We start from the raw sequence: 19,441 nt of genomic DNA on the forward strand, positions 1-19,441 counted from the left end.
TTTCGGGAGTTCGTTTATCGCATTCATAATGCTGCGGTTGTGGTTGTGTATAGGTTGTTGTGCATTTGTGGTTCGCTGCTGTTGTCGAGCGTTTGTGTTAGTTTTTCTATTTTTAGTGCTGTTGACACCAGTCACTCAAGGAGTGCCCGCGTCGTGCCCTATCGTGAGTATGATGAAAGATCGATACGCCAATTATGTTGTTGGACGCATTCTAAATCACGATGAGCGAGAAATGCCCGAGGTGAAGGTTGTTAGGAGACTTATCGAGGACAATGTTGAGGCAAGTATCTTCTCGGTGGTTCGTCAATTGATTGGTATGAATTTGAAATTTTGTTGGTTTCATTTGTCAAGTTGTTCTAGATTCGCGTGGAAATGTTCGTAGTTGAATGAATTTTGAATTTATGGTTTACCGATGTGTTCTGATTGCTTATAGTATGTTGATAAGAATACATGTGAATGACGTAGATGATAACATAGATCGCTGAATATGAATTTTCGTGGGGAATCATAATCTTAGGATTATTTATATATTTATATATTGGAGTTTATCGTGAAGTAACGTAATACTCTGTGAAAAATACGATAATCGCGGTGATATGCAGTAGTCGTGAAATATGTTTTTTGCTAGTGTTTCTCATATCACTAGGGTGAGAATCCAATTTTCTATGTTATGTTGTTATGTAGGTTTTGAAAAAGTTTACTTATGGATGGTATATGATCGAGAAATTGCAGCGAGCTGGTCGGATCAACGTGCCCGGTCTTGGCAAGGCTCCACCCAAGAATGGTCTCTCTATTCCGAATAACCGCAGACGCGCCAGTTCGAGTGCATATAGCGCTTCTTGCACTGACGCTAGTTTTTCGGGGAACACCAGGGGAAGACGTTCTAGTGTGGCGAGTCCTAATGTTGGTACAAGGGCATGAGTTGCTGCTGCAAGGAGTATAATTTTTATGTGATGAAAAGTTGTTGGTTCGCGGAATTATGATGATATTAGTCTGTGCATGCTGTCCTTTTTCTTCCCTTCTTAACTATCATTCTTCATCGTGTAGATGAAGTTGTTGTTGGTAGTAGCAGTAGATGAGGAGGATAGTAGAGTGTTGCTACTAGTAGTTGTCGTAGTATACATATAGTTGTATGTGATCGAATGAGGTGCATCAAGATCATCATCATCATCATTGTTGTCGTCGTCGTGAACATGGATAACCCCAGCATCAATTTGCTGTTCTCTCTCTCGTGTGGTTGTATTTTTTTAAGTAGTACTACTGGTAATGATGGAATAACACTATTAATTCGAGGCCTCAGTGTTTGTCTAGACTTAACTATTATCGTCAGTAGCCGTAATGAAGACTCTGCTGTGCTGCAGCGTGATAAGAACAATAATAGTAGTGATTGTTATATTTGTTGTTATCGATCTAATGTATTTGTTTCTGCAAGAAGGTGTGGAAAAGTGTCTTAGCTGGGTGTAGAACCTGAGACGAGAGATGGTGCTTACCATGTTTTCGGTGTTGCTGCTATCGTCGCTCATATACACTATTGCTGCTACTATCACTTATCATTATGGACGTTCGAGAGAGTGTATTTACAATGTTTTCCGCCAAGTTGCATGCATCGAATAAGTTGTTGTAATGGAAGTATTATCTAGTAACTTGACTAGCGATCGTTGGTGTTGTTGATGAGGTTGATCCTCAGTTGTCGCAGCAGAGTGAGCATTGTGACGAGTGTATTAATTTAGTTTTCTCCTCCGTTCGTCACTATTCTTCGTTATTCTATTGCTGTTTCAAACTGATCGTCATGTATAGCAGCTAGTATGTATCTGAGGCCATTGATAAAGATCAAGTTCGTTGAAGCGTCTTGGTTTACTTGTTGTTGCTGGTGGTGGTGGTCAAGTTGTTTCGTCCTGTTTCAGATCTTATAGTGTTTGTTGTTAATTGTGGTATAAGAAGGGTACGGGGTATTTTGCGGTTGCAAAGTCGACTCCAGTATTGATTTCTGTGTTGGAAAATATATGTTCATTTTCCTCAGCTGAGTTCGGGAGTTTCCCCACTAACAAAAATAGTTCTTATATGTGAATTTGAAAGAAACCAATGGGAATTCTCTAGAAATATCGTCATAAATTTTTCACATTGTCGTCAACACATGTAGTTTCCCGTGTGCATTTTCCCACATTGATTTATCCAAAACTCAATACTTCAGTTGTATTGAGGAATAGTGTCTCTGCTGGTTTTGGTATCAGTCGTGATGATAGTGTATTCTCTTTGTATGTCTGTTGTAGAAGTTGACGAGTTAGAGGAAAAGGTGTCGTCGTCCGACGACGAAGTGAAATGTGTAGGGCATTTCACTTCGTCGGATGACACAGATACTATAACAGGAGGACCTCCTGTTAGAGTACCGAAGATTGAATATACTCGTATTGTTGGTAATGTGGTTGTGACGGGCGAACCGCTCGACTTCTCATTCATGGATTTTAAGAAGTGTGAAGGTGAGTAAAATGATGAGTGTGGGAAAATCTGCATATGTCGGTGAAAATATGAAAATTTTGAGGAATTTTTCTGGGAATTTTCGCTGGTTTTCGAAAATTTGTGGTATGATTTGTGTGAAAACTCCTGAAAAAGTGAGCAGATTTCCCTGCATGCGTTAGGTATGATCAGGGAGGTCCCAAGGACCGGTAAAAGAATACCGATAGTTCCCGAGGAGAAAACGAAGGAAGGCGCTGAGTTGGCGACTGGTGAAGCTGTCAATACGCAGCCAGTCGTTGTAACGATCGATGACGATTATGACGAGGATGAAGAGGAGAGCGAATCTGAGGAGGAAGATGAGGACGACGAGGAGGGTGGAGGTAGGCTGTACAGTTGTCGTCATCAATGTGGGAATATATGCACATTGTCAACTACATATGTTGGTAGAATGTGGAAATTGCGAGGAAAATCTGGGAAGTTATCGTTGGTTTTTATGCTGTGTTGAGGAAACTTACGAGCTCAGTTGAAGGTAACAAACAGTGGTTATGATATTTTCTGTGTCATAGGAGGTGGCGCGATTGCTCGGTCACACATTCGTGTTTGTTATACTGCAGTTTCGTATACCACATTCTCGTGCAGCTATGACTGGTGAACACTACTCTGTAGATCACTAAGTTCGTACATGCTTTATTACGTGCAAGCCTGGCTTTGTGTAGCTGAGAAACTTTAGAGTTTCTTAAAATTTGGGGTTATCCGAATTTGGGAGTTTTTTTAGGCGATTTTTTCGCGCATTTTCGAGCTGTGGTTTTTGTCATCTTGTATATTCCTTGTATAAATGTCAAGACTATGGAGTTTCACCCGTTTTACATGAAGTGGCGTAATACACCGTGAAAAACGCTATATTCGCGGCACAGTAGTCGTGAAATATGTTTCTCACTAGTGTTTTTCATATCACTAGGGTGGTGAAACTTGTATGTATTCAATATGTGGTTCAGGTTCTGCAACGTGGGAGGAAGAATTGCAGTTGTCGAGAATTGAACCCGAGATCGAAGAGCCAAGTGTGATTGTGTGCAATACGCCTGTAATTCTGACAAGACCGATAACAGTGTATCTCAAGCTTAATAACAATGAGCTCACTTCTCTAGCTGGTTTGTCGGACTCGCTGACGGCGGTGATGATCAAGCACACTGAGAGGTAGTCTTTTAGTCATCATTTTATCTGTGTCTGATGTTGCTGTTGTTGTTTTAGACTGCAAATTCTCGATCTTTCGTTCAATCATCTAACGCGTGTTGATGAGGACATTTTGGAGTACCCGAACTTGCAAGCTATCTATTTGCATGGCAACCGAATTGACAAGTAGGGGAGTTGGTGAGTCTTCGCAATAGAGGAATTTCGTCTTTTAATGGTCGCTGGTCGTAGTGGGTTGAAGTCTGGTTTTCATGGTAGAGGGTTTTCGATGTGGGAGTTGATCGGAATATCGACGCTATCTTGTAGTTGTTGAAGCTTTTCGCAAAATTTGCGCGGTTTCTGAGACAATCGCTGAGGTTATATATACTATCAATATAACATATATTCAAGATTCGTGAAGTCCACAGAATCGAATGGTATAGATGTGAAAGCAGCATCACAAATATGGACACCTCATCCTCTCTAGATGCTAGCCGTGATATGGAAGATTCTTGTTCGTATGGGTTGAGAGTGTCTTCGTTCAACTCTCCCTTGTCATTGATCACGTATACACTTGATGTATGTATTCACTTTTTGTTGGTCGTATGTTCTTACTTTTACTGTTCGAGAGAACTGCATTTGGGTAAGTCCGACTCTGAAGGAGGATGTATGCTGCTTGATTAGAGGCCAATTCGTGTCAATGTGCTTTCTCCCTCTTGGTATCGCTATTAAGACCACTTTGCTACCATCACTGCTACTATTTTCTGTTGTTTGGGCGCTATCTGGTATCTACTCTATCTACTACTCAGGCTGTCAACATTCCTAAAGCTGAGGAAGTTACCCAAGTTGAGATCACTGACAGCTAATGGGAACCCTATAGAAGCTCGTGGGAGAGTTTATCGACTTTTTATAGTGGGGGCGCTGACAAGAGCCAAGGAAGGTCAGTAGAGAGGTGTAGATGGAAGGGAATTGGTTTGTCGTTGTTATTAGGATCGGGATGCCGCTTGAAGTGTTTCGACAATGGTGTGGTAACGGATGATGAAGCTGCGCTGGCCCAAGAATGGTAGGCATGTTTCGGTTGCGCTTGGTTCATCATTGATATGCGGGGAATATTATGGCGACTTGTTCAGCACTGTGCGTAGCGATAATTTTGATCGAGCCGTGTTGGAGCTTGAACTCACGTGTATGCGGAATGGTGTATATAGATATCTTTTTATGTGCTGTGTGAAAGAAAACTGTTATTCCTTCGAGAGATGGAGTATATTTTTGTCAATCAGTGTTGGAATATATGTTTCGTTTCCTCAGTTGAGCTCAGGAATTTCCTTGTTGATTATAGAAGTTCACATTCGCATCGAGATGGAAGTGTACAGAAACCAATAAAAGTTTCCCGAAATTTCCTATTTTTTCATGTTGTTATCAACTCGCGTAGTTGACCATGTGCGTATTTCCCACACTGACGTCAATGTTGATTATTAAGCCTAAAAGGTACGCTGGTCATTTACATCGAGCGGAGATGATGAAGGAGGAGAAGGAGCTAATGCGAGAACGACAGAACATGTCATGATGTCTACCAATAGCTGTGTTACTTGTCGTGCTTGTATTCGTTTTGCGTACGGATGGCGCAGGTTCGATACCGAGGTCGGACACTTGTAGAAAATTGCAATGAATTTTTTCCGAAAATCGATTGGCAAGCTTTATGAAATCCAACTATATGCGAGAGCTTCACATTCACATAGAAAAAGGACGCGAATTTTCGCTCCCTAGATGGGGCGTGCTATAGACGAAGATATTTGATAACCCCCTTAGTATAGTTTTCAAAATGGAAGGTGAATCGTCTGCAGTGCCCAACTACACTGTAGTGGTAGAGAGTCGCCCTGCGATGTGCGGGGCTGAGGTGCTTCGGGCAGTCCTGAGGGACTTTTTATCGGTCCCGAGGTAGGCTGTTGTTGGGGTAGTGGTGATGATGGGAGGTGTTTGCAGATACTATGATAGAGAAATTTTCAAGGAGTATGTGATAAGGAGGAGAAGAAGCAAGGTAAGGTTGGAGGGTGGTGTCGTTCGTGATGGTTGGAGTGAGATTTGATGAAGAGTAATTGCGGTTTTTGTATCAGAAATTCTGATCAAGGTATCACTATCGCATGCACATTCCGAATCGATAGTAGTACCTTGATCACTATAGTATGTCGTCTGGTCTGAGGGCCCGCTGAAAATTTTTATAGAAGTAGAGCATGAATTTGGACTGTTACTCGACGAGCGAGAAATTTACATCCCGGAAGAGTGTAAACTCTCGAATGATATGAATAGTACTATTAATGTGAGAAAACATGCACATGGTCAACTACATGGGTTAGTGAGAGTGGGGAAATTTATCGTGAGTTTCTGTATTCGAATTCTGGTGAAAACTTGTATAATTAGTGAGGAAACTCTTCGTGGGACAATGAGATCGGTCATAATAGTAATGAAAGAAAAGCAGTTCTGAAGATGTGTGTCGAACGTGTATCTCCTGCTCGATCGCTATCCTAGCATGTCGGGATTATTTTTGCAGAAGGAGTGGTATGCGCCTTCCCTCGTCCGAATATGTCCGAGCCTACCAGTGAGAGGGACTGAGTTCGTTTTCGTTGAGGAGGTGACAAAGGATATGGTGTTGACGCTGGCAAGCGACGACGGTGAGTAAACTGTCTATATTTCCTATTGTGAGATCCCACGTTGGTTAGGTTGTTTATGGAAGTACTCGATCGAGATCAGCGGTGAAGAGTTATGTGTGATTAAGCTCGAGGTGGTCATGTTTAGCATATCTGAGGAGGAAGAGAACAACAACACTGTAGGCCTCTGGAAGAGTTCATGTGTGTTCACTAGGGTGTATTATGTCTTGGTTTCAAGAATAGTGTTAATGAAAGACGAACAAGGTTTCATTACGGATACCTCTATAAGTATATAATATAATCCCTTAACAATAGTAATATTGGAGTTTCATCCGTTTTATGTGAAGTGGCGTAGTAGTCAGTGAAAAACTCAGTAGTCGCGAGAGATATTTTTCACTAGTGTTTTTCATATCACGGGTGGTGAAACTCCATCAATTCTAATATTTTTAATTTATTATTATTATCAATATCTTGGGTGAAGCTTTATATATAGACTAAGCTTATATTAATTGATATAAAAGGCGCTATCAATGATATAGTATATATTGTGTTCGGCAACCCCAAGATGAGCATCTCAGGTTGACCCCACACCACTGCAAAGGCATGTAGATAGGCTATCGTCAATAGCAACTAAGGTAAGTTACTGTGTCTTGGTGGATTTCGCACTCTCTTCAGTGAAGTGTGGTAAGACTGTGACGAGAATCTCATATTGTACAGCGTTCGTATTATAACTCGTCATTGTTTTTGTGGCGAGATGGTTGGTCTGTATATACGGGAGCAACCATCCGAAAGTGATAATTGCAGATTGTGAATCGATGAAGAATTGTTTATATTGTATGTAAGTTTGATATTCAAATGTGGGAAACATGTGGTATTTTACGGGTTCAACGAATGTGAACGAGTTGTCGATACCATAATTTCAAGAAGTTACTTTTATACATGTTCATAGTTTCGTTGTATATGCGATATGGTTTCAGTTCAATTCTTATGAGTTTCAGAAAACAACACATTTTTCACATTTGTAAATCAAATTGACACACCATAGTCATTTCTGTTTTCCCCGTCCGTTTTGGAGACAGGCGTAGTATACCATTTTGGCGATGAACATGTAGGAGTGGTATCTAGTGTAGTATTAGAACGTGAGCGCTAGTATTGCTGACACGTTCTTGATGAATGAACATGATGGTTTTACGATAGTCTTTCAGGTATCCTTTCTATGTTCTGCAGCGCTGGGGGGAGTGCAGGACGTATTGGCCTTCCTGGGCACTCGAGAGTTCACTCAGATTTGTGGAGTAGTGGCCAATGGGTTTGCAATGATGGATCAAGCCTTGAAGAATAGTCCGAGCTATCGAGTAGTATTGGCTGGGGAACCCTCAGTGCAGGTGACTATACTATGATAATGAGTTTTTGAATCTATCCGTGTACTTTTCACTTGCACAATTCATCATCGTGTCGTTGAGGTTGAGCCCCTTTTTGTAAAGTTGGCGGTCGCTAGTCTGTCTTGAATGACGCAAAATATTCGAAAATTATATTCACGGTGTTATAATTTTTGAACAGTTCATCTCGATTTGAATCAAAAGAGATTCACTAAGCGAAAGTGTTCGTCCGATACTGTATGCTTTACAACTAATCATGGATTTTAAGTACAGGGAATTACCCGAGTGGTATCTTCTTTCTTGTGCATGCAGGAGTTTGTTGGGCGTTTTCGTTGTCTTAGATGTACTTCAAGTGTGAGAGCGATGTAGCGGACGGAGATAAGAGCAAGGAAGAAGGCGAGAAGGAAGCGGTCGAACTTGAGGGGCCGCCGTCGTCGTGTGAGGTAGGTTTGGATGGCCATAGGTCTCCTTAGATTGAGAGTCTTCGAGTATATGGTTCGACTGTGGGAGAAAGCGTTGATTGGAAAGTATTCCTTCCCCTGAAGTTCTTCTGGTCCGCTTGGCGATGCTATTGTAGTGTGTTCATATTAGTTACAAGAGGAGACTACTACTAGTGGTGATGGTTGTTGTGATGGAATCATAAAGTCGGCTAGCGTTGGAGATACGTCTCCAGTCACGGAGGACTCCCATGAATAGGCCGCATGTTGTCCATGTTGTGATCACGATAGTGTAGTGTTCTAGTGGAGCGAAGCATGGCAGGAATGTCGTTTTGGGTTATTGGCAGTGTTGGGGTTATTTATCCTATTTTTCGTTCTGATCCTTCTGTTCGGACTCTTTTACTAATGTGGGGTTCCTCGACGTATATACACGCTGAAAAGTATCACAAAATGAGTAAATCAAAGCGGTCAACAATAGTCTACTGATTCCCCAGGAATTATTTCTGTTTCCAGTCCATCAATGACAAATTTTACGGGGGCTTAGTGTGTAGATCGAAGCATGATCAGTAGTGATTCCGGATTACCACTGCCTGAGGATAGCCCTGTTGATACTGCAGTGATCGCAACCCGTATTAAAATGTTGAAGGAAACGGGCTTTGACTGGTTCCCAGTCACTGCGATAGTCAACTTTCGATTGGACAAAATGAGGTGGCGAGGTCGAGTTTTGTGAGAAATACGAAATTGGACGTGCCGGGGTTTGAACCCGGGGCCTTCTGCATGCAAAGCAGACGTGATACCACTACACCACACGCCCGATGAGCGGTTTGCGATACTCTCACTTCACATACTGGCATGCTGCCAGTGGCATCTACTTAAGTAGCTCAAGTTGAGTTGAAGGCTCGTAGGCGCTGGCACGGTATGTGAGAACGTGTAGTGGCTACACCAAAATCTTCCGTGTAGCCATCTGGCTCAGCATCACGAAAGCATGGCTGATCGTCAACAGCGCGCTGTGGCCGACCTGATCAGGGACGCCGGTCTGAGACCCGGCGGTGAACATGTTCAGCAGTTCGCCAATGCAGGTGCTCCAGCTATGGATCTTAGTCGCATGTCTGAGGAGGAGGCCGACAACTGTACACGCCTCATTGTGGCGGTCGGTATTGGAGGCCCTTACAACATCAACAGACGTGCCGCGACTAATGTGATCTATGACGACACCGTGGTGCTGGCTGCCGATGAGAGCATCCGTACCAGATACGGTGCTGTGTCCAACGGCGTTTGGTGATTCGTGGTACAGACTTATTGTATTGTAAGGATGTGTATCGTCATCGGAGACAAAGTGCTACTGTGGTCGAACTTCTGTCTCGATCACACCACTCGTCAAGAGTATGTTGTCGTCAATATTGAAGACGATTGGTATGCGGGTGGAGACGACCCCTACCTCTATCGTCTTAAAGGAATGAAGGACGGTGAGGAGGTGCTGGTGGAAGGTGATGACAAGTTATGTTTGTTGGATGGTGACAAACGCAAGTTGTGGGCCTACTCTGAATGTTGGATTACCTTTTGCACCAACATTCGCTTTGCACAGAGATCACAACTAGTTGCGAAGTTGAATAGAAGTTGGATCATTGTTTAAACTTCATTGTGCTGTTTAGTGTGTTTGCGGTATTTGGTATAAGTGTTGTGTTGTTACTCCTAAGGTGATTTGGGCTATAAGAACTAGTAGTGGAATTCAACGGTTGGCCTTATAGGAATTGTGCTTATCACTTACAAACATCATAGTTGAAACAAGTGAAGCTACTTGCATACCGATTATGCACCTTTCACTGTCGTGATGAAGACGTGGAGATGTCTTTACGGACAACCATAGTATGATCACAAAACTGCAAACACGTTAGGAATATAAAAACTAAAGTGCAACTACGTCTGACTATGTTGATTGAGTAATAGCTCAAGTGCTTCATTGAAGAATGTTTTTGTGATATAGCGATACACGAAATGCGTCAGTATCTAGCGCTAGTATAACATTGATCACAATGTACTTATCGAGTTATTACTATTAGTTGTGGTATTAGAGTACGTCGCTTACTTGAGGTTATAGTTTATACAGTTTTCATTGCTGATTAATGTCTGCGTTTGGTCAACGTGGTAGGCAGTTCTTTAACAAGAACAATAATGATGATATTAAGAAGCGTGCTGGCAATACCAAGTGGTCGGATGTTCGTACTCAGTGCTTGGTTCAAAAGTATGGGTTCTTTCCCTCGTTGGTGCCAACTAGTGATAATATCATGAAAAGTCTTAGCGGTGAGAACTGTGAGTGGTTAGGCCGTTCTGGTTATGCTGCTTCATTTCTCGGGCAAGATCTAAAGTTAGAAATGAGGAAAGACGACAACAACACATGAGTTTCCAGTGAGAACTTCCCACACATGTCCTCTCTCTCTAAATCCTCCGTACGCGCTTCCTTAACAAGTACCATCTTATACCATGTTCCTTTGATTTGGAAGCCCGACCATGTATGAGCAAATCCGATTCAAATCGAAAACGGAGGATTTTCCAGATAATTTTCAAAGATGCCCCAAATCAAAGCCACAAGCTCGGCGACATCACACACGTCAAGCTCCACGTTGGAAGGCCCCAAGATTCACGGCAACGCAAAAACATCCAGAATGCTGTATTCTCAAAGCAGAGGTGTATGCTGCCGCTACGGCTTGAGGATAACCTTCAGATAGCACTTCTGACTAGGAATGGTATCACTCTCTCGAGCGGCGATCCTTTCCCAACAACTGACCGAGTGTGGTGGTGGAACGTACAAGCATGTTATGCACTCAAGTTTCCCAACCAATCAACAGCGAAACCGTAACGGACAGGACTGCTATTGGAAGACACCGAGGTGACTCAAGTTCTACCTACCTAACTCCAGACTTAGCAGTGTGTGCTAGTTCGTTAACTAGACGAGTTTTTCGATGAACGACACGTCGACTAATATGGAGCAGATGGGAAACTCCACACGCTACCAGGCTGGTACTACCATCCGCCGCAATTGCACAATGCGAACACCCTCTATTGGCCACACAACAATACTGAGTGTTAACATTAAATCACATTTGAGTAAAAATTCAGCAGAATGAATGATACGACACTCAAGAGGGGTTCTGGACGATCTTTGCCTCATTCAAGTTCTTCATCGCTTCTTCCCAGACTGTGGGCTCGACCTTCGAGGAAAGAATGTTGGTAGCTTGCTCCCATACATAGCCCCACGCCTTGGGATCACGAGCTCTATATCCAACTTTGGTTCTCATATGTTTAGCGTCTGGTCCGAGAGCCCACTTGAACTTCTTGTAGAAGTACAGCATACACCTTGGGACAACAAGATCGGTCATAATAGCAATAAAAGAACCACAGCACTGAACCACGGGATACGGCGAGAGGTACTTGTCAGCTAAGGGGTCATTGCAAGCAACGATGGTGGTCTGTGCTCCTTCACGGGCTGTCAGGAAGGCGGTGGCCGAGAGGCACCTCAAGAAGAATGACCTCTCACGCCAGATGTCGCTGTCGACACCACCGGGGTTGGCAGCAACAGTCCTCAGACCAGTCAAACGAGCGAGCTCGAATGCGAAGACGGTCATGGAGTATTTGCTACCATAGTAAACTTGCTCCTTAGTGTAGCCCTCAGGTTTGCCCATATGCTCACCGAGAGTGTAAGGATCGACCAACCTATGTGAGACCGATGACAACATGATAACTGCGGAGTTCTCTGGCAATCGAATGACTGGTAGTAGCAGTAGTGTCAATAGGAAATGTGATAAGAAGTTACTTTGCCAAGTCTCATCCAAGCCATTGATAGTTGGTGTTTTGGTACGAATGTAAACACCAGCATTCAGCACCAACCTGTCCAAGCGGTCATAACGTTTCTTAAAGTCATTGGCGAACTTCGCCACCGAGTCGAAGTTGGCGAGGTCACACTCCATGACATCAGCTTGTTCCCCAAGTACACGACGACCTTTCTCAACGTTACGAACGGCGGCAACAACATGCCAACCGTCCTGCATAAGAGCCTTGGCGGCTTCCATACCAACGCCTGCCGATGCACCAGTGATCAGAATGGTACCGCGAGTATTATTCCTATCTGTAGCTGCAGCCATTAGCAAGAGAGTATGCCTACGAAGGAATGACAACTACGTTTGACCTCAATGATATTCATTAGTGTCCAGACCGGAATGATTTCCAATACTAGCCTACGAGGTGCTGCAATCGTGCGCTGCTTCACAGGACATCTACCTCTTCCTTCATCGTTGTGTTTGGGCGGAGGTGTACACGGCAGCCCCGTAAAGGTTACATATTAAGTATACCATCATTGGGTGAGTTCACTAGATTCGAACATCTTCGTAGGAATGCGTCTCGAGTTATCGATCACAATGGCGTGCGCGCAACATTCGACTACATCTTTTTCTGTAACATCGCGGCGCTGCAGTTATGAGCTTCATCCCATGTCGCTGTAATCAAATACGATGCAATTCAAAATAATCCAATACTACAGTCATGTGCATCATCTGAAACTTGTTTTTGATGCTTATGCGTGGTAGCTCCGTTTTGCTACTTTTCTGATGTCCTCTACCACTACTCCCGTTGAGAAGTGGAATTCCCGATTTGCCGGGGCTGTCCCCCACAACACTGACTACTATCTGAAGTGCCTGGCTGGCGGCGCTTTGGCCTGCGGCACGACCCATACTATGATGACCCCTATTGATGTCGTTAAAGTGAACATGCAAGTGAACCCTTCCAAGTACCGTGGTCTTTTGTCGGGTCTTGGGACTCTGACAGCTGAGGAGGGTATTCGTTCCGGGGCCCTAAAGGGCGCTGCTCCCACATGCATTGGGTACAGTTTCCAGGGTATGTTCAAGTTCGGTTTAAACGAAGTGTTCAAGGACCAGTACAATACTCTCGTTGGCGAGGAGAATTCCATCAAGTACCGTGGTCTTATCTGGGCCGCTGCTGCTGCCAGCGCTGAGTTTTTCGCTGATGTTTTCCTTTGCCCTTGGGAAATGATCAAGGTCAAGATGCAGGCGTCTCCCAGCGGTACTTTTCCTCTAGGTCTTCGTGGTGCTTGGAAGGAAATGGCCGCTAACAAGACCGTCACTGGCTTCCCTATGGGTTCCCTCGTTCCTCTGTGGTACCGTCAAATTCCCTATACTGTTGTTAAGTTCGTTGGCTTCGAGTACACGGTCGAGCAGATGTACAAACATATCTTCACTCGCCCTAAAGATTCCTATTCGAAGGCCACTCAGCTTGGCATTACTTTCGCCTCGGGTTACATCGCTGGTATCGCCTGTGCGATCGTATCACAGCCAGCAGACAATTTGGTCTCTCAAATGGCTAAGGCTGAGAACCAGTCGAAGTCGTTCATGGAGATGGCCCGAGCCCAAGGTGTGAAGAATCTATTCCTGGCTGGTCTTGGTCCCCGCATCATCATGATTGGTACCCTCACGGGCCTCCAGTGGTGGATTTACGACACTTGGAAGTCGGCCATGGGTTTCGGCACTTCTGGTGGTGCTGCTGTTAAGAAGCAAAATTGAGCTGGTGGCGATTTCCTTGTTACTCAGAGTGTCTGTCGTCGTTGTCATCATCGTTATGATTACACGTTACGCGTTCCTTCGTTGCTATTCTACGTTGCATCAGTAGTTTGTGGTATTGAGTTATATAGTGGGGACAGAATTTGTGTCGACCGATCTGAATGGGAATAGTCAGCTGTCGTTATACGACACTGCGGTTACTATCTGAGGCTTCTAAGGCTTTTTGCACTTACACTTCGTATAGGTCTCTACTAAAGACGTCGCTAAAGTAGACCAGCACACAAAATGAGGATTCTAGCTAAAGTCGCAGCCCAAGATTTTCGGAGAAATTTACCACGAAGGGTAAATTTGGCTAGAGATTTCCCGTTGGGGCGGAAACGTGTGAAAAAGTTGGTATCAACTTTGTCATAGTTGAAATGAGCACTTTTTGTTATAGTAAATATTTGTTCCTTTTCTATGAGTAGCACCTCGCCATCATCTGTTGCAGCTGCCAATTCAGTGACCGCAGCAACCAAACCACCAAAGTGGAATTCTCGTTATGCTGGCTCTGTTCCTCACACTCTCGACTACTACTGGAAATGCCTTCTAGGAGGTGCTGTTGCTTGTGGTACTACACACACTTCAATGTGCCCTATTGATGTGGTGAAGGTTAACATGCAGACCGATCCGACTAAGTACACGAGCCTCTACCAGGGTTGGAAGAGCATTCTTCACCAGGAGGGGCCCAGAGGCGTTTCTAAAGGCTGGTCAGCGACTATGGTGGGTTACACGTTCCAAGGGATGTTCAAATTCGGCTTGAATGAAGTCTTCAAGGACATTTACAACAACATGGTTGGCGAGGAGAATTCTGTGAAGTATCGCGGTTGGATTTGGGCTGCCTCTGGTGGTAGCGCTGAGTTCTTCGCTGACCTGGCCCTTACTCCGTGGGAAATGATCAAGGTGAAGATGCAGTGTTCTCCAACTGGTAGCTTCCCTTTGAAGCTCAGGGATGGCTGGCACGAAATGGCCGCACACAAGCTCGAGACTGGTTTCCCTTACGGCTCGTTGAAGCCTGTGTGGTATAGGCAAATCCCCTATACTATAGTGAAATTCGTTGGCTTTGAATTCGCGGCTGAACAGTTTTACAAATACGTCTTCACTCGCCCTAAGGATTCCTATTCGAAGGCCACTCAGCTTGGCATCACCTTCCTTTCTGGTTACGTCGCTGGTATCGGATGCGCCCTCGTCTCCCAGCCCGCAGACAATTTAGTCTCTCAAATGGCTAAGCCTGAGAACTTCGGCAAGTCTTTCATGGAGATGGCCAAACAGGAGGGCATCAAGAATCTGTTCCTGGCGGGCCTTGGACCTAGGATCCTCATGGTTGGTACTCTGACTGCTCTCCAGTGGTGGATATTCGATGCCTGGAAGACTGCTATGGGTTTGGGTACTTCTGGTGGTGGAGCTGTGAAGAAGTCTACTGTTAGCAAGAAGGAGTGAACTAATTTCACTTAGTGAATTTGTCAAGAATAATTTTCTATCCATCATTCACTGTTGGTGATTGTGTTGTGACCCCCGGGAATTCTCACGAGTCCAGCTGGGATTTCACCATGGTAGGGCGGCGACCATTGACGCAGCCGTTGCGGTCAACGTCGGGTAGTAGGCATTCTCTGAGGGGGTATCCAACTTCCACGTGGTAGGTAATAACTCTGTCCCTCCGGCGATGCTGGGCTTGAAGGAGTACCTCTCCTCAAGGGAAGAGGAAATACACCAGGTAACAGCGGAGCGATTTTCTATCTTCCTATTCTCGTGGGATTTTGTCACTGATAGGTCTTTGGTCGAAGGGCAGCGGGTAGTAGTTTGCAGTTTCCAGTTCGCAGCCTTCGACGGCGAATACGCAGTGCCAGGCCTCGTGGGAGGCTCAGTGCAGCTCAGATGGCCAGACTGTTGGAAAAAAGGGCACATGTAGTAGGAGGAGAAATGTCCCAATCTGTGTGAAAATATCCCTCCTAGACTAGAAAGAGAATATAAAATAAAATGATGCTATTCTTTGTAGTTTTGTTCGAATCGGCATTCTTCCAGTAGTCCTCTGTGTGATCGCTGGAGAGTCTAGAATGTCGTCTGACGTGCTCGGTGGGGATGATGAGACTTGGTTCACTAACGGGCACATCTGTGTACTCTTTGGTGAATTGCATTCAAGGTACTGATTTAAAAATTGTATACACCTGGCGAGCTCACTTGAGGAATATATATTATACTCAGAATCTTAGCCCGACGTTCGTTTCGGGTGAATCGAGCTGTTCTCCACTGTAGGCGTCTAGGAGCCCTCAACGGCGGTCCCGGAAGGCTCGGTGGCGTACGCTGCAGTTCTGGAAAGAAAGGGGGGTCTTGGCCACCCACATCTGGCATGCCAAGAGGTACTGGTTAAATTCATAGTAGTAATAGCGACGTGATGGAGATCATCAGATTTGAGATGGTCGATGGCATCCCAATGAGAGTTCGCGATAAGGGTGAACGGGCCGTTCATCGGATAGCATCTCATAAGTGAGCTCAGGAGTGCCTCGGGGGTATTCCTACAGATACCCGCAGGTGCGTCGTGATGGACAGATCGTCTTGGCCTTGTATAGAGGTGCAGTGTAATACCTCTGAAGAATTAAATGAAGTGCTCGGGCGTGGCCTCCGGACTAGTATCAGTCTGACTATGGGGCTGTTTGCTTCTGAGGGGCGTTTGCGGGCTGCGGCATTGCTCTTGGGAGATGAAGGGGAGGTAAGCCCTTCGGTGTTTCTCATGGAAAGTGTTGTGCCTTGCAGGTATTATCTCCGATTTACGTTATGCGTGAGGAAAATCCGGCGGGAAAGGCGTTCATTTGGGTTCATCCTAGTGCGACTGAGCATCTCGAAAATCTGTTGATGGGAAAATTGTCATCGATGACGCGTCTGAAGCCATCAGAAATGTCGTGGTTTGCTCTGGAGGGCCCCAGAGCTCGAGAGACTGTAATGAGAGCTCTCGATATAGAAGCGTCATCTACTTTGGGGGGAATAGTCCAGCGGGGTGCAGTGCACGTTGTCACTACTTCGCACGGATGCGACGTTATCGTATCTGATGGGATGAATGCAGCATTTCGAAAGTTGGTGTTTGCTGGGGCTAGTGCAATTGGGCAAGATGACTGGGAGAAGCTGCATAGAGGAGTTCCCTGCTTCCCCATGGACTACCCCGATAGTGCAGCATGTCGTCGGCGTAGTGCTGAACAGGCCAAGACCCTTCTGGAGAGGCAGTTGAGGCGGCCAGGGGCGCTCAAGGGGGAAAGTTTGGCAATTGAAAGCCCATTGTTCACTGACTGGAGTTTGCTGGCTGACCTTGAGGGCCTGGCCCTGCCGAGGGTCGCCAGGGACGATAGAGCTATTGAGAAGGCGGACCTTGTCTGTGTGAGGCTGAGGGCCGATGCTCGAGGGGTTCCATCAGCGTTAGCACATCTATATGCTACTACGGAAGAGGACGAGGGTAAGTAGGAGAGTGAAATAATGTGGAAGTGTAGCGACTCAGGTGAATCAACGTTATATCAATCCAAGGGGGAGAGTGAATCGATACGACCATTGATAGGGTTCGTCACTTCTGGTGGTTTTGGTTATCATCAGGGCTGCGGCATCGCTATTGGGTTTATCAAAGTAATAATGTGTCATAGATGTACAGAAACGCGGTTCAAATTGTGGCATAGAGCGGTAACCGCTCCGTGGTTCACGCCGTGAGTTTTGAACAACATGGGATTGTTTATGGTCAAATGCACGAAGAAGAGTGATGGGAGAAGCAAACACAACACAACAAAGACTACTTGCTTCTTGAACGGATTTCGCCTACAGCTCGACGATCTGTTCGAAATGTGACGTTCTAAGTCATACCGTAGCTGTTGCGATCGAGCTGCATCGTGTTGCCCGGGAGAACTCATTCCGGCTCCTACGCGTTCCTCGCTGGAAATAGGCATAGTGTTTATTTCGTGGAATGTTAGCATCATTTAACCAATGCGGGTGCAACTTGGATCAGAAGGCTGCGTAGAAAGTTGTGTGATAGATCGTCGGGGGACCTTCTTGTCAGGCCGATCATGATCGCTTATGTTTCAGGCTTCCTTCTACGGTTCAATGCAGACAAACAAGATTTGGTTTCGCAACGTTACTTCACGACACTACCACAGGGCAGTCGTCAAGAGGCTGGGGCGATGGGAAGGAACAGATTCATTTCTCTCTGGCCTTAATGTGGTTTCTACGTAAAAGGATAGTGTCGTGTTTATGGGTTTTAAGGGAGTTGATAAGTTCAACATCGAAAACGGTAGAGTTACACGCAACCTCCGCAGCTGTGAAAGCTGATTTTGCCGAAAGGAGAGAAACTAACCCGGTCGCGGTCTTATTAATCGGGGCCTCTAAAATGGGCTAAACTCATTTCTTCGCTGTTACGGACGATATGGCTTAGTATATTCAACTGGGCCGTATTGGAGGAGTTGGACTTGAGACTCGCACACTTTTCGAGTCTTTTGAGATCGAACTTTTCCCTCTACACTAAACCACACAACAGCTTGGGAACTACGGAAAGACGTTAAGGACTAGATGCTATCGTTTCTTGTAAACGCACTCAGCCAGGATGGACGGATCGACCTCCTGCTCACCCTCGGGCGCGCGCTTTCTCAATCGGTTGAATCGGTAAATGTTGAAATAGGCTCTCGGCTGAACCTCCTTGCTGCTAATTTTGAAGCCGCATTTCTCAACCGCCGCGACGAAGGCGTCCGAGTCGGATATTCGACTCTGCACCTCGGCAATCCAAAGAACCCCTCCGGGTTTCAAACACCTCCACGCCTCCTTCACAAAGCATGGCCAATCAACACCTGAGATAAAATCAACTAAGTGGATGACGTGAGGGTGTCAGAATCTTCCACCCATAAGCGCCAGACAGAATACGGCAACATCGAGTTTCCCATCTTCGAGAGGAACATCTGCCATATTGCAAGCTGTGACCGAGTCGTTTCTGGCGACCAAATCGAAGGAATGGACAATCCCTGAGAGGAGATATGTAATGACTTCACCAGACTAACGAGACAATTGCGAATTAATACGATACCGAATATGAGCTAATGTGCACGGATGCGAGTTCAACTGAGCCATGTTGGAGTCGGCGTTGGACTTCAAACTCCCACACACACAGCACCAGTTGTAATAAAGGTGGAATAATAATAAAGGCTGTAGTAGTTGTAATCACCACACAATCGATACGGATACTGGAAATTAGAGCGAAGCTCTCCCACTCACTTCCCGCGACCCCATTCAAGGTGGCACTCAGTCTCGCCTCGCCACAGCCAAAGTCGCCAATTTCAAGTAACTTCGGATGCTTCCTTAGATAGGATATGCACACGTCCAGAGGGTTCCGAGGCCAATCCACAGCTTGTGAGGCAAACCCCTTATGATAGGCATCGAAGAGCTTCGGATCCTCCTGGAACATCTTGAACCTGACAGAACAGTTCCAGCCAAGACCAGCGACAACCGCGACCAACTCACGCATCATCGCCACTACACGTATACAGAGTCTCGTTGAGCATTCGGAATTTGGCTCCTTCTAATTTCGTAGCCCCTGAGGGGAGGCTTACCAGCAATGCGCTGTATTTTTTCTTACGTTTATTTGACGTTTTCGATGGATGTTTCGTCGCCTTAGTCTTCTTCCCCTTAGCAATTTCCCCCCGATGAACAAGTTTGGTGTTCGCTTTCTTCGCACCCGGGTTCGATCCCGGCGCTCGACTTTTTTCCTTCGCTGCTGCGAATAGTGACGAGAACATCAACTACTC

The 19,441-nt window shown here is 45.4% G+C and overlaps 11 protein-coding genes and 1 non-coding gene across 12 annotated transcripts in view; 9 read left to right on the forward strand and 3 right to left on the reverse strand.

Moving 5' to 3' along the window:
* Pmar_PMAR011954 (pumilio, putative) overlaps window positions 1-101 on the forward strand; it is a gene marked incomplete at its 3' end in the record, with an annotated part of 3,009 nt that extends 2,908 nt beyond the window's left edge. The window contains exon 10 of the mRNA XM_002774036.1: window positions 54-101. Within this exon, the coding sequence (XP_002774082.1) occupies window positions 54-101 (48 nt within the window). The remainder of the gene's footprint in view (window positions 1-53) is intronic.
* A 68-nt stretch (window positions 102-169) lies between these two features.
* Window positions 170-921, forward strand: Pmar_PMAR011955 (hypothetical protein; the record flags this gene model as incomplete). Its single annotated transcript, XM_002774037.1, has 2 exons — window positions 170-295; window positions 685-921. 2 exons carry the CDS (start codon window positions 170-172, stop codon window positions 919-921), a joined length of 363 nt encoding a protein of 120 aa, XP_002774083.1.
* A 6-nt stretch (window positions 922-927) lies between these two features.
* Window positions 928-1,876, forward strand: Pmar_PMAR011956 (hypothetical protein). The gene has a single exon (XM_002774038.1). The coding sequence runs from the start codon at window positions 1,143-1,145 to the stop codon at window positions 1,452-1,454; it is 312 nt and encodes a 103-aa protein (XP_002774084.1). The 5' UTR covers window positions 928-1,142; the 3' UTR covers window positions 1,455-1,876.
* Window positions 1,877-2,257: 381 nt separating this feature from the next.
* On the forward strand, window positions 2,258-5,185 carry Pmar_PMAR011957 (hypothetical protein; the record flags this gene model as incomplete). The annotated part of the gene is made up of 7 exons (XM_002774039.1): window positions 2,258-2,477; window positions 2,637-2,834; window positions 3,450-3,648; window positions 3,703-3,810; window positions 4,431-4,561; window positions 4,612-4,684; window positions 5,107-5,185. 7 exons carry the CDS (start codon window positions 2,258-2,260, stop codon window positions 5,183-5,185), a joined length of 1,008 nt encoding a protein of 335 aa, XP_002774085.1.
* A 255-nt stretch (window positions 5,186-5,440) lies between these two features.
* Window positions 5,441-8,335, forward strand: Pmar_PMAR011958 (hypothetical protein; the record flags this gene model as incomplete). The annotated part of the gene is made up of 8 exons (XM_002774040.1): window positions 5,441-5,556; window positions 5,602-5,656; window positions 6,167-6,287; window positions 6,336-6,442; window positions 6,842-6,898; window positions 7,469-7,645; window positions 7,981-8,082; window positions 8,231-8,335. 8 exons carry the CDS (start codon window positions 5,441-5,443, stop codon window positions 8,333-8,335), a joined length of 840 nt encoding a protein of 279 aa, XP_002774086.1.
* A 483-nt stretch (window positions 8,336-8,818) lies between these two features.
* On the reverse strand, window positions 8,819-8,890 carry Pmar_PMAR011959. The gene has a single exon. It is a non-coding gene; the product is annotated as a tRNA-Ala (tRNA).
* A 171-nt stretch (window positions 8,891-9,061) lies between these two features.
* Window positions 9,062-10,475, forward strand: Pmar_PMAR011960 (hypothetical protein; the record flags this gene model as incomplete). The annotated part of the gene is made up of 3 exons (XM_002774041.1): window positions 9,062-9,354; window positions 9,388-9,573; window positions 10,226-10,475. The coding sequence occupies 3 exons, from the start codon at window positions 9,062-9,064 to the stop codon at window positions 10,473-10,475; spliced, it is 729 nt and encodes a 242-aa protein (XP_002774087.1).
* Window positions 10,476-11,213: 738 nt separating this feature from the next.
* Pmar_PMAR011962 (WW domain-containing oxidoreductase, putative) lies at window positions 11,214-12,215 on the reverse strand (the record flags this gene model as incomplete). Its single annotated transcript, XM_002774042.1, has 1 exon — window positions 11,214-12,215. One exon carries the CDS (start codon window positions 12,213-12,215, stop codon window positions 11,214-11,216), a length of 1,002 nt encoding a protein of 333 aa, XP_002774088.1.
* Window positions 12,216-12,677: 462 nt separating this feature from the next.
* Pmar_PMAR011963 (conserved hypothetical protein) lies at window positions 12,678-13,722 on the forward strand (the record flags this gene model as incomplete). The annotated part of the gene is made up of 1 exon (XM_002774043.1): window positions 12,678-13,722. One exon carries the CDS (start codon window positions 12,678-12,680, stop codon window positions 13,644-13,646), a length of 969 nt encoding a protein of 322 aa, XP_002774089.1. The 3' UTR covers window positions 13,647-13,722.
* A 355-nt stretch (window positions 13,723-14,077) lies between these two features.
* Window positions 14,078-15,165, forward strand: Pmar_PMAR011964 (conserved hypothetical protein). Its single transcript, XM_002774044.1, has one exon. The coding sequence runs from the start codon at window positions 14,100-14,102 to the stop codon at window positions 15,117-15,119; it is 1,020 nt and encodes a 339-aa protein (XP_002774090.1). The 5' UTR covers window positions 14,078-14,099; the 3' UTR covers window positions 15,120-15,165.
* Window positions 15,166-15,225: 60 nt separating this feature from the next.
* On the forward strand, window positions 15,226-17,882 carry Pmar_PMAR011965 (hypothetical protein; the record flags this gene model as incomplete). The annotated part of the gene is made up of 9 exons (XM_002774045.1): window positions 15,226-15,275; window positions 15,320-15,393; window positions 15,450-15,587; window positions 15,933-16,036; window positions 16,086-16,163; window positions 16,209-16,386; window positions 16,431-17,121; window positions 17,164-17,285; window positions 17,736-17,882. The coding sequence occupies exons 1-9, from the start codon at window positions 15,230-15,232 to the stop codon at window positions 17,880-17,882; spliced, it is 1,578 nt and encodes a 525-aa protein (XP_002774091.1). The 5' UTR covers window positions 15,226-15,229.
* A 336-nt stretch (window positions 17,883-18,218) lies between these two features.
* Pmar_PMAR011966 (conserved hypothetical protein) overlaps window positions 18,219-19,441 on the reverse strand; it is a gene marked incomplete at both ends in the record, with an annotated part of 3,216 nt that continues 1,993 nt past the window's right edge. The window contains 5 exons of the mRNA XM_002774046.1: window positions 18,219-18,490; window positions 18,542-18,661; window positions 18,912-19,108; window positions 19,158-19,230; window positions 19,273-19,410. Coding sequence (XP_002774092.1) covers window positions 18,219-18,490; window positions 18,542-18,661; window positions 18,912-19,108; window positions 19,158-19,230; window positions 19,273-19,410 — 800 coding nt within the window. The remainder of the gene's footprint in view (window positions 18,491-18,541; window positions 18,662-18,911; window positions 19,109-19,157; window positions 19,231-19,272; window positions 19,411-19,441) is intronic.

This window comes from Perkinsus marinus, assembly GCF_000006405.1.
Source record: "Perkinsus marinus ATCC 50983 genomic scaffold scf_1104296958712, whole genome shotgun sequence".
In the NCBI taxonomy this organism is placed as follows: Eukaryota; Perkinsozoa; order Perkinsida; family Perkinsidae; genus Perkinsus; species Perkinsus marinus.

Excerpts from the sequence above, each read along its gene's own strand:
- Pmar_PMAR011964 (XM_002774044.1), top strand. The coding sequence starts at position 14,100 with ATGAGTAGCACCTCGCCATCATCTGTTGCAGCTGCCAATTCAGTGACC.
- Pmar_PMAR011956 (XM_002774038.1), top strand. The coding sequence starts at position 1,143 with ATGAGGTGCATCAAGATCATCATCATCATCATTGTTGTCGTCGTCGTG.